The sequence below is a fragment of the Lontra canadensis genome, unplaced genomic scaffold, assembly GCF_010015895.1.
Source record: "Lontra canadensis isolate GAN:19392208 unplaced genomic scaffold, GSC_riverotter_1.0 scaffold53, whole genome shotgun sequence".
Taxonomy (NCBI): Eukaryota; Metazoa; Chordata; class Mammalia; order Carnivora; family Mustelidae; genus Lontra; species Lontra canadensis.
The window spans coordinates 7,980,724-7,993,381 of NW_022631047.1; the positions used below are offsets into that span (position 1 = coordinate 7,980,724).

The 12,658-nt window shown below is 42.2% G+C and overlaps 1 protein-coding gene and 1 pseudogene across 2 annotated transcripts in view; both read left to right on the top strand.

Moving 5' to 3' along the window:
• SRGAP1 (SLIT-ROBO Rho GTPase activating protein 1) overlaps positions 1 to 12,347 on the top strand; it is a 273,423-nt gene extending 261,076 nt beyond the window's left edge. For both annotated transcript variants that reach the window (XM_032874653.1, XM_032874654.1), the window contains exons 19-22: positions 5,790 to 5,970; positions 7,063 to 7,197; positions 7,335 to 7,674; positions 11,352 to 12,347. In XM_032874653.1, the coding sequence (XP_032730544.1) occupies positions 5,790 to 5,970; positions 7,063 to 7,197; positions 7,335 to 7,674; positions 11,352 to 11,729 (1,034 nt within the window). In that variant the 3' untranslated portion in view covers positions 11,730 to 12,347. The remainder of the gene's footprint in view (positions 1 to 5,789; positions 5,971 to 7,062; positions 7,198 to 7,334; positions 7,675 to 11,351) is intronic.
• LOC116877741 lies at positions 2,680 to 2,953 on the top strand (annotated as a pseudogene).
• Positions 12,348 to 12,658: the final 311 nt, after the last annotated feature.

Sequence of the window (12,658 nt, forward strand, 5' to 3'; positions counted from 1 at the left end):
TGGGTGGCTCGGGCGTCTGCCTTTGGCTCAGGTCATGATCCCAGGATTCTGGGATGGAGCCCCACATCAGGCTTCCTGCTCAGTGGGGAGCCTGCTTCTCCCTCTCTCTCTCTGCTGCTCCCCCTGCTTATACTCTCTTCCTCTGTCAAATAAATGGATAAATAAAATCTTTCTTTAAAAAAAATCCAGGAGGGACACCTGAGTGGCTCAGTTGGTTAAGCGTCTGCCTTCGACTCGGGTCATGATCCCAGGGTCCTGGGATCAAGTGCAACAGGCTCCCTGCTAGAGAGCCTGCTTCTCCCTCTGCCTGCCTCTCCCGTTGCTTGTGCTTGCGCTCTTTCTCTCGCTGACAAATAAATAAATAAAATCTTAAAAAAAAAAAAAAACCAACAGGCTTTTTCATTGATTTCAGCAAGAAGGTAACAGTAGTCAGGATGTCTGAAGTCCACCCTCTGCCTTAAAAGAAAAGGTCTAAATGTTTCACTTCAACAAGGCGTTGCATTTTAGATTCCTTGTTTGTTTGTATATTAAAGAGTTACATCTGAGCCAAAAAAAATTTTTCTTTATGTTTTGAAAAGTAATATGAATTGACATTTTCAGAAGTTCATTTAGAAGAAATTCTTTACAATGAAAGCTTGTACTTCCATGATGTTGCTTTTGAAAGTCTCTGGGCCCTACCTCTGCCACCATCCAGAGCATGGCATGCCACCATGCCATCATCTTTTGTCTTGAGTTTCTTTGTTTCTCTGTATGATTTCTTCCTTTCTCACTGATGACTTCTCTCTCTCCTTGCTTTCCCTAGTGTCCAGGAAAGCTAAGACAAAGCCCAACCATCTCTCTTCCCAAACATCAGCCTCCCCCCCTGCCATCTGTTAGTTGTTCCTGCCTCTTGGCTACAAAAGAGAAGCTTCTAACGTGTTAACCTGTTCACCTGGTTTTGCTGGAAAGAAAAGCATTGCGTACAAAGGGCAGATACCCTTGCCCACAGGCAACCTCTAAATTTTCGGTAACGAAGTTAACCAAAGGATTGATTATCTTTGTGATTCCCAGGTATTGTCTTGTCTTTTCTCTGCGGTGGTATCACTGGAGAAGGGTAGCTTTTGTTTCTGAAAGAGAAGCTATTCTAGAGCAGAACCGTCACCTGCGAGGGCTGTGAGTAACAGATTTAGGCGGGTAAGTGTCAGGGACAGCAAGGTCCCAAAGAGAAAATGAGTGTACTAGCATTTGACAAGAAATGGAAATACGAGACTTGATAGTACCAGGCAGTCAGAAAATCAGCTGTACTGAATTTTTTCCCCTTTTGCACAGAGCTGTAATAGCCATGCAAAGAAATGAAGTTACCATGTTCACTCTTACTGTTACCAGCAGCGGCGACATTCTACAAAGTCTGACGAGCTTAAAGAACCATGTGGCTCCATAAGAAAGGGAATGGTGCATTGCCATGCCCTAAGATTGATTTGCTCTGCAATAAGTAGACTAAGATGTGCATAACCAGCTTATTGATTGACACTTGACTGCGAAATGACTCCCATGGGAGTGGAAAGAGTCAAAATAATGAAATTGCTCAGAGTTAGTAGTTGATAGAGAATTACCAATAAAAATGTACTTCTGGGGGCCCCTGGGTGGCTCAGTGGGTTAAAGCCTCTGCTTTCGGTTCAGGTCATGATCCCAGGGTCCTGGGATCGAGCCCCGCATCGGGCTCTCTGCTCAGCAGGGAGCCTGCTTTCCTTCCTCTCTCTCTGCCTGCCTCTCTGCCTACCTGTGATCTCTGTCAAATAAATTTAAAAAATAAAAATAAAAAAATTAAAAAAAAAATGTACTTCTGATTCATCGGGTCACTCTTCCATAATCTCCCCACACTTGAATTAAATAAGCAGAGCCTGATAATCCTGTTGCTAGTTGTTTCAACAAATAAACAGAGATAAGAAACATAGAGTGCATGATCATGAAATTATGATAAAATACATATATATATCTGTTAAGTAACCTTAAATAGCCCTTGGCCAGCACTGACAGTCTGTGACTGAATGTCTAATTAATGTCTAAAGAACATTAATGGTTCTTTCTTCATTTCCCTTTGACAAGTACCTAGACTGCACACTATGTTATGGGCTGGAATCTTTCCACTTTTTTCATTAAAAGAAATTCAAAGTACACAGGCATGTTGACATAGGAATTTGTGAATTACATGTTATGAAGCTTTTTTTTAACAAATCCTCCCCATGGATATGTTTATTCATGTCCCTGGTACCATGGACATGTTTATTTCTGTTCCCCAAGGAGAACTAGGGTTAAAAAAAATTGGCATCTGTCATCTCTGCTCAACCGGGATTTATTCTTTATCTGTAATTTTAAAAACAAACCATAAAGTCAATCTCTTTGAATATAAAGTTCTAGTTCCTCCTCTATAAAACATATTTGTAGATATTTAATAAAGCTGCTATTCATACTGTTTTAATAAAGAATATAATTTTAGGGGTGCGTGGGTGGCTTAGTCATTAAGTGTCTGCCTTCCGCTCGGGTCATGATCCCGGGTCCTGGGGTAGAGCCCAGCATCGGGCTCCCTGCTCAGTGGCAGGAAGCCTTCTTCTCCCTCTTCCACTGCCCCCTGCTTATGTTCCCTCTCTTGCTGTGTCTCTCTCTGTCAAGTTAATAAATAAAATCTTTAAAAAAAAAAAGGTCTGGCCCCACGGACCCACGAACTGACAGATCCACACAGACAAATCTGCCCGGCTCTTACAAGTGCCATGTCTGGTTCCTCCAGCGTCACCGCTGTGAAGAAAGTGGTTCAATAGCTCTGGCTGGAAGCTGGGCTCAATCTGGTGAAGGTTTCCCAGGCAGATACAGATTTGAAACAGTTCTGTCTGCAGAATGCCCAGCCAACCCCCTGCTAACTGTTGTATCTTTAAGTATGAATCCCTTCAGACCCCAGAAAGTCTGTTCCTTTTTGTAGTAAAATGAATCTCTGGATGGTTTTCTAAACCACTGTTCATGAACCAGTGAATATTCAAAGGAGAACTAAATTTGAAACCTGTACAAAAGCATATCCCTGTGACATGTGCCAAACTATGTAAACTTCTACTTTTGTCAGTCCTCAACATTTGCCTCTCTGAATTTTCACAAATTCTATTTCATAAGGGTAATTATTTTATGTACAGTAGCAGCATAAATAAAATATTTAGTGTAAAAATATATATATATAACTTCGGGCACCTGGGTGGCTTGGTTGGTTAGGTATCTGACTTTGGCTCAGGTCATGATCTCAGGGTCCTGAGATTGAGCCCCGCATCGGGCTCTCTGCTCAGCAGGGAGCCTGCTCCACCCCCCACCACTTGCCTTTCTGCCACTTTTGATCTCTGTCAAGTAAATAAATAAAATATAAATTTAAAAAAAATATATATATATATATATATAATTTTAGCAGCACCTGGGTGGCACAGTGGTTAAATACCGACTTGGTTTCAGTTAAGGTCATGATTTCAGGGTGTTGGGATTGAGCCCCACCTGGGCTCCATGCTTAGCCGGAATCTGCTTGAGATTCTCTCTTCCTCTCCCTTTGCCCCTCCCTCCCATCTCATGCACTCTCATTCACTCTCTCACAAATAAATAAAATCTTCAAAAGAAAATATGTATATATAATTTTAGGAGGGAATACTAGAATGCTAACATGATCTGAAAGTTATAGTCAGTTTTTGTTGTTGTTTAGTTATAGTCAATTGTTAAAGAACTTAAACTATTGTTTTATTTTTACACCTACTTTGCTAAGTAGTATACTACATGTAGATTATAGTATTTAAATGTATAGCTGAAATACATGCAGGCCCTTCATATAAGGTAAACCCTAAGCTTTTTCAATGTGTTTGTTGATTTTTTATGTTTGTGTCTTACATGGCCCAGAGAATGTTTGAATTTTTCAAGTGAGAAGGAAGCCTAGCTGACTACCCAGTGATTTCTTATGCAGTTATTCCATATAAGATATTAAACATATTTCAGGAATCTTTGCAGAAAAATCAACTGTTTTTTTTTTTAAGATTTTATTTATTTATTTGACAGAGAGAGATCACAGTAGACAGAGAGGCAGGCAGAGAGAGAGAGAGAGGGAAGCAGGCTCCCTGCTGAGCAGAGAGCCCGATGCGGGACTCGATCCCAGGACCCTGAGATCATGACCTGAGCTGAAGGCAGCGGCTTAACCCACTGAGCCACCCAGGTGCCCCAAAAATCAACTGTTTTAAATGGGAAGTTTCATTACTAAGCAAAATCAAAGACAATTTCCTGAGAAAATATTTGACAGACAAGTTTTAATCTATTATGTGTGCATTTATGCCAGGGTACTCGGAAACTAATACATGCTCAGTTTTCAGCAAATAAGACATTGCTTGTTGCATGGATACATTTCTCTGAACATTTAGCACTTTTATTGGCCCTTTCTGTGTTTTATTGATAGAAGTTTGCTCATCTGTGTGGATAGCAGGGATGAAGATGGCGGGGATGGTGAGAGACAGGAAGAAAGATCTTAAGGCCCAGAACTGAAGGGCTTTTTGCAATAAGCTGAATCACAAAATGCATCTCTTATGGTTGTTTTGTATAGTTTGTCCTCTTATTTGCTTTCAACCTTTGTGATCAGAATTAGATCAGGGCTAAAATTCCAATTCTAGGCCCAGAGTTCAACATCTTTTCTTTTCTTTTTTTTAATTTTGAGATCTTTTGGGGTTCACATGAAGTGAACCCTACAGGGTTCCTACAGAGAGATCCCAGCTTCCCTCCATGGTAAAAATCTTATATAACTGCAGCATAATATCACAGCCAGGAAATCGACATTGAAACCCTCCCTCCGCCATGTTCACGTTTCACTAGTTTCAGGTGCACTCAGTTGTGTGTGCAAACATTTAGTCACATACAGTTTCATCACCGGGATCCTTTGTGCTTCCCCTTTTATATCCGTGGCCATTTCTTCCCAATTTTGGCAACCACTAATCTATTCTCCATCTTGATTATTATGTCATTTCAAACAGGCTATATAAATGGTATCACATAGTATGTAACCTTTTGAGATTGGTTTTTTCCACTCACTGTAATCCCCTTGAATATCTTTTGACCTCTGGATAATATAACCTTTGATCTGGTCTTTTAATTTGGGTACAAGACCGTCTAAGTTATGCTGTTTTCATAGGCAACTAAAATTTATTACTGATCCTAGAGAAAACAAACTTATCTTTACTGTCAGTGGTAGTTGGAAGATTTGATAGTGCCAGATAAGTACATGAAGAAATTAAATGTACTCAAATAGTACTTAATGTGCTGGTTTTTGTAAACTTGATTTTTCTTTAAATAAGCAAATAAAGCATAAACTTCCTAATGTTCTGGGATAGTGATTTTTCCATGTTATCCATGGTTATTAACATGTTACAAGGGAACTCCATCGTTGTCAAAATAATATTGGAGCTGTTATGGAGGACATTACAACCCAAGGAAAGATCTCATATATCATGTTGCAAAGTTTAAGATATTTTTTATTAGTCTGTCATTCTATCTCTGGTAAAAGTCTGTGGAAATTAAGATCCAATGTTCCATTTTTCTTTGTGTGAAAAACTGATGACAGCAAGGGAATGTTTTTCTGTAACTCTCTTAACAGCCTGAGTTTATCCCCCATTGAGGACTTATTACTCTGTTCACTCTGGATATTGAAATGGCCTGCTTTATTTCTAAGGCCTCATAGAGAACTTTCACACAGCGTTTCATGCTTACCTCACGCCTCTGTCCCTCATTGTCTTCTGGTGTGTTCTTTGTAGAATGTGAGCCAATAGAAGCAATAGCCAAGTTTGACTACATGGGGCGATCTGCCAGAGAACTGTCCTTCAAGAAGGGGGCCTCCCTGCTGCTGTATCACCGGGCATCTGAGGACTGGTGGGAAGGCAGGCACAACGGCATCGATGGGCTCGTGCCGCACCAGTATATTGTGGTGCAGGATATGTGAGTAGCATGGGCTCCCCCCGCCCTTGGGGCTGCTCCCGCAGTCCTGGCTGCTCCCGCTGGAAGACTCCAGTCACTATTCCTAAACTGACCTTGGTCTTTTGAGAAAAGAGCAGATGGGATTGCAGAGCCCAAACCTCTGAGTTGGGCACCCTGCTTCACCTCGCTGTTGGGTCTTTGCTAATGGTACTTCGGGGCCAGCAGGTTTTCATTTCCCAAACTCCACCAGCAGATTCGGAGCAAGGGCTAGTGAGAGATGCCCTGTGAAGCTTTCAGGCTCCTAGAAAAATCACCCATGTGGAGAACAGCTTCAAGAGCTGTAATAACACCACTAGTTCCAAGCCAGCCGTACTCCTCTCTTGCTGTCCGGCTACCATTTCAATTCCAGATTCCCCAGAGGGAAGACGCTGACCTAACATCTGAAGAGAATCATCATCAGCCTTTTTTCTGTTTTTTAATAACATTGCTGTAATTTAAAAATATTTAAAGAGATGAGAAGATGGTCATAATATATTAAATGAAAGAAATAGGTTGCAAAATCATATGTGAAGTATAATCCCTATTCTGTGAATATTTCACAGTATAGCACTAATTTACGAACGATTTTGCAAGGAAAAGAGAAATATACGGTATAAACTGTACACAGTGATTAAATGATTCAGCCTAATTTTAGAAAAAGAAAGAAATGTTAAAATGTATATCTCAGAACCCAAGAAGTATTGTGTGTGTAGATACAGACATACAGTCATAGATATTTAAACTACATAAACATATTGGTGTTTTAAGTATAAGTTCATACCTATATCTGCAGACATCATACATGTTTACCCGGGCATGGATAAAAAGTAGAGAAGGCTATTTTCTCAAATTCTAGCAGCAGTGGTGTCTGGCTGTTATATCATGACTGTGATTTTGCTCTTTTTTTGTATATCCTGATCTTGCACTTCACCTGCAGTGAAATTGTATATTTTTATTTTAAGGAAAGTCGTGTTGATAAGAGAAAGACTTGAATATGTAAATGCCGTCATTTCTTTTTTTTTTGTTCCCATTCATCTTGTGAAAGACCCTCACCCTGGATTCTCCTCGTTGTAGGGACGATACGTTTTCAGACACTCTGAGCCAAAAAGCTGATAGCGAGGCCAGCAGTGGGCCAGTCACTGAGGACAAGTCTTCATCCAAGGACATGAACTCCCCAACAGACCGGCACCCTGACGGCTATCTAGCCAGGTGGGTGGAGTCTGACCATCAGGCCCCTGAACCTCAACTTTCCCAAGTGCTTTGAGGAGCCACAGAACCCACAGCTTCTCAGTATCAGCCGGTGTGATAAGCTCTCCTATTTTCTCTCTCTTTTTGTGTATTTCTAGACAAAGAAAAAGAGGAGAGCCACCCCCTCCAGTAAGGCGTCCTGGCAGGACCAGTGATGGCCATTGCCCCTTGCACCCACCGCATGCTCTTTCCAACTCCTCGGTTGACCTGGGGTCCCCAAGCCTGGGCAGTCACCCCCGGGGCCTGCTGCAGAACCGTGGCCTCAACAACGACAGTCCTGAGAGGAGGCGCCGGCCAGGCCACGGCAGCCTGACCAATATCAGCCGGCACGACTCCCTCAAGAAGATCGACAGTCCTCCTATTAGAAGGTCCACGTCGTCGGGGCAATACACAGGCTTCAATGACCATAAGCCATTGGACCCAGAGACAATCGCTCAGGTAGGATGCGTGGAATGGCCTGGCACCTGCTTTGTACCTGGGGTATGATGAAGGAGGGATGCAGGACTCCCTGTCTGTAGTCCCGCTTTTTGTAGAGAACCAACTAGAGAAAACAGAAAAGAAATTAGTCCATTCTTTAAGGCCTGACTAAGGTCTCTTTAGAAGAAGCATTTGTTACTGGAAGGGCCCAAGTGATTAGGTTCGTATTGGTTTAAACAGAGACAGGGCAGAAGTGTAGGCCTCGGGACATTCAAACACATCATTGCTAAGTAGCCAGGAAAAGGCTGAAAAAGAATCATAATGAGGAAGGACTAGCCCTACCAGATGCTAAAGATAATAAAATAGACAAATTGTTAGAAAGAATGGAGAGCCCACAAACAGATAAATATTACTGTAGGAAAAATATGATCCTTTCAGCTTAGGAGAAATGCTGGATTAGTCTGTAAATAGTAGGAGAAATAATGGCTAGCTGAAGAACACCAGGTCTGGGTCCTCGTCACTCTTCTCTTCCCAACAGTTAGTGCAGAAGACTTCGTAGTTTTTTTCTAATGATTAAAATTGACAAAGTAAAGGTAAGGCAAGGTTGACCAATGGATTTTCTATCATTCTGTAATTTTTCCTCTAGTTTTTTCCCCCCCAGCATAGGCCATCAACAAATAATGGGTATCACCAATGACGAAAGAGGTTTAATCTAAAGCATCTTCCAGCTGTCTGAAGCTTAAAAATGAACTAAATCAATCAAAAAAAAGAGTGAATGAGAAATAAATAAAACAAACATGGGGAACTATTAAAGATGGATTATTTTTAATAAAGAGTGCCCAAGGAGACCTGTACAGATGTGACAAACTTCCAAGCTATTTCCAATATCCTAACTAAAGAAAATTTTGGATGTAAATTAGATTGTGAAGGGGTTTAATGTGTTTTTTAAAAATTAAACCAATTTTAAATGTATAACAGTTTTTCAGCAAAAATCAAAAAGACTTGACCTTTTGGTTTTCTCTGTTTGAAATACTATACAGGGTCCTTGGAGACCTATATAGAACCAGTGAGATTTAATTACAGCTGAATTTAATGGTTTGAGAAATCCATAAGGTCCCTGCTTGTAATAAGCCGGTGAAACAGGATTTAGGTTAGAAAGACAGGGAATTCGGAGCTTAGGAGTGGGAAGGTATAACAATGCCTATTTAACCCTTTTGCTTCTAGAACCAGGAAATCCTTTTGTTTGTTCCTTTGCTTTTGTTTTTAAGTGGGCTCCATGCTAGGCATGGAGTCCAATTCAGGACTCGAGCTCATGATCTGAGATCAAGACCTGAGCTGAGATCAAGAATCAGATGCTTAACCCACTGAGCCACCCCAGGAAATCCTTTAATTGTAAATCATAAAAACAAAAACTCAACAGATAAATCAGGCTCTGCACAATCTCTCTGGGGCAAATAGTTATAAAAAAAATCCATATGTTTAGCATCAAATAGAAATCACATACGAAAATAATCACTTGAAAAGTGATGTCATCTTCCCAGAATGGCTTCCAGCTGTGTCCTTTATTTATCTTTCCATCTCTCTTCTTCAGATTTTCCCTTGAGGACAAGAAAGCCTGCCATCATGGTGTTCATACAAAAAACATGCAGATTCTCTTATTAAACAAATCCGTGGCATCCCTGATGGGGCTTTTCTAAAAATGACAGTATCCATATGCAATCACTGTAGCTTGGTTTATTCATTTAGCAAACCTTTACTGAGCACTTACTGGGTGCCAGGTCCTGTGCTAGGCTTTAGAGAAGCACAGTTAAATCATCAGCCTGCTGCTTTCTGAAGGTGCTTACGACCCTGGGAGGGAGTGGAATATGGAAATCCGTTCCCATTGTGTAGCGCCCATGGGAGGGTTATGTTCCAGGTGAGTGAAAGGAGCCCTGGGCATGTAGAGAAGAGGCATGCCCGTCAGCCTGGGGTGATGGTTCTTCACCCGTCCTGTCCCACGCAATGCTTCCACCTTTTCTGTGTGTGTGTGTGTGTGTGTGTGTGTGTGTGTGTGTGTGGTGAAACACATAATGTCAAATTTACCACCTTAACCATTTTTCACCGCACAGTTCAGTGAAGTATATTCATGTTTGGTGAAACAGATCTCTGGAACTTTTTCCTCTTGCAAAACTGAAACCCTATACCCACTGAAGAACAACTTCCCTTTCTCCCCTCCCACCCCCAGCCCCTGGCCACCACTGTGCTGCTTTCTGCTGCTGTGAGTGTGACTACCTCACAGAAACGCAAACAGACAGTGTTTGTCTTCTCATGACTGGCCTCTTATTTCACTTAATGTCCTCAAGGTTTATCCATACTGTAGCATGTGGCAAGATTTTCTTCCTCTCTGAGGTGAATAATATTCCACTGATGTATAGACCACGCTTTGCTCATCTATTCATCCATCAGTGGAACATACTGTACCTATTTGCAATTGAAATAGGTATTTTGTCATTCCCCCTTTACTGTCTGAAATAAATTGACAGATGAGATACCTAATTTGAAACAACATATAAGGCTCTAAATATAATATACAAAAATACAAGGAATTAAATATTAAAACAAGTGTACTTCAGTTAATGCTTGAATAGGCTAAAAGACAAATTAGTAAGATGCTTTCACCTACGTATATAATTACCATACATACAACAATTTAAAAAATGCATATGAATATAAGATAGAGTTAGGGTCAGGGCTCAGGTTATTAGAAATAGGATTTTCACCTCCATCAACGTCTGAAGGACATTCAGAAGTTGAACAAGATGCAGGATAATTCATTGCATGTAAATTACCTGGAATATTGCAACAGATCTAGTACGTATAACCCAGCACACCAAATGCCACTAACGCCATCTTGTTCTTGTGCCATTTAAAAATACACACACACACACACACACACACACACAAAGACAGGTGTCTCAGTGGGTTGAGTAACCAACTTGATTTCGGCTCAGGTCATGATCTCATGGGCTGTGAGATAGGACCCCATGCCAGGCTCTGCGCTCAGTGGGGAATATACTTGAGACTCTCTCCCACTGCCCTGCCCCTGACTCATGCTGACAACTCTCTCTCTCTCTCAAATAAATAAAGAAATAAATCTCTTAAAAAATAAAATACACAGCATACTACAAAAATGCCCTCTCTGGGGCAGTACCCTTCCACTGAGATCCCCTGGACAAGAGCATCAGAGAAAGGCTTAAACTGAATTTTGAACAACTGCTAGGAGTTAGACACAAACTAGTGAGTGCTCAAAATTATTTGTTAAATGAATGAAAGAAGGCTGCTTTTCATTCCCATTCCTATCTATTTCTTGAGAAATTGTTGCAGAGTCTAAACTGGAAGCTATCTTTAACCATAAGCTGAGATAGAATTCTGAATAATAAGTCAGCACGGAAGGTAGAAATCGCGAGAAGGCTGCCTGGCACCTTAGGACAGCTGGTGTTGGGTAGACGGCTCCGTGCACCCTTGCATCCTGGTCTCCTGAACATGCAGAGACAAAATAATCGTGGGCACTACGTGTAAACATTCTACAGGCGGCGAAGCTGAAACAGCATTGCTCTTGGCGGCCCATCTGCTGTGAAGCGAAGCGTAAGGGTTTCCGTACGTGAGTACTAATTACCGGTCTATTGCGTCTCTCTCTCTCTCTGGTTATCTTTCAACAGGATATCGAGGAGACGATGAACACTGCTCTGAATGAACTGCGTGAACTGGAGAGACAGAGTACAGCAAAGCACGCCCCCGACGTGGTGCTGGACACCTTAGAACAAGTGAAGAATGCTCCCACCCCGGCCACGTCCACGGAATCTCTCAGCCCTTTGCACAACGTGGCCCTCCGAAGCTCCGAGCCACAGATCCGACGGAGCACTAGCTCCTCCAGTGATACAATGAGTACTTTCAAGCCTATGGTGGCACCCAGAATGGGTGTGCAGCTGAAGCCGCCAGCCCTCCGGCCAAAACCTGCTGTTCTTCCAAAAACAAACCCTACCATAGGACCTGCCCCACCTTCCCAAGGTCCAGCAGACAAGTCTTGCACAATGTGAAGACCAAGTGGGCAAGGTCATCTGGGCTGGTGATTTTAAAAGAAACGGGTCACTGACAAAAGTCACTGATCCATAACTTTCCTTAGTTTTGTGCTTATAACTGGAGATTTTTGGCTTTTCTATGTTCTCGAATGTAATGTCTGAGACTAGCTAAATTAACACGGGCATTTGTATTTTGTAATTTTTTTCCTTTTTTTTTTTAATAACTGGACATATCTATGTCATTTTAAAGACAATAGAAACACTTAGATTTACTTGAAAATCCAATGCTGCACCATTTGTAATGAAGGCAACACCGCTCTGGCCTCCGCGTGGTGGAGTGCTTTGGGCTTAGTGTAGTGTGGGTGAGTCAGAAACGTCTGGATCCGAAGGCATGAGAATCTGAGTTCCAGGCCCCAGTGTGAAACCACTGTTGGCCTGCATGGCACTTGGGGTAGTAGCTGAAAGGTTGCCAGCGGCATTGTTAGGTAGCTGACCGTGAGCGCCTCTGCCCCGTGCAGTGGGACGTTCCCCGGGCGAACTTGCAGCCCACCGCCTGAATGAGTTGGATGGTTGCCTCTTTCATAAGAGCCATTTCCCTCGGGTCCAGGTTAAAAGCTCAAAAGAATGGGGTCAGAACCCCTGCAGTTACTGCTTGAGCTGAACCTAAGAAAGGAGAGAGAGAGAATCCTCCGGAGCTCTCAGCGTGACTCCTTCCACAAACCTGCTCAGGCCCCCGAAGATTTCCAAGTCCATCCCCTGCATTCACAAAGGACCAGAACAGTCTAATTTCAAAGACTTGTGGTTATGCTACTCCCCAGACTCCTTCAGAGATCTGTTGTTGCTAACTGCCTAGGGAATACTTCTAGCTCCCCTAAACTGCTGTGTTCTCCCCCGGAAATGGAGCGCGCACACGGCACACAAGTCCTTGCCTCACTCACTCAGCTTTC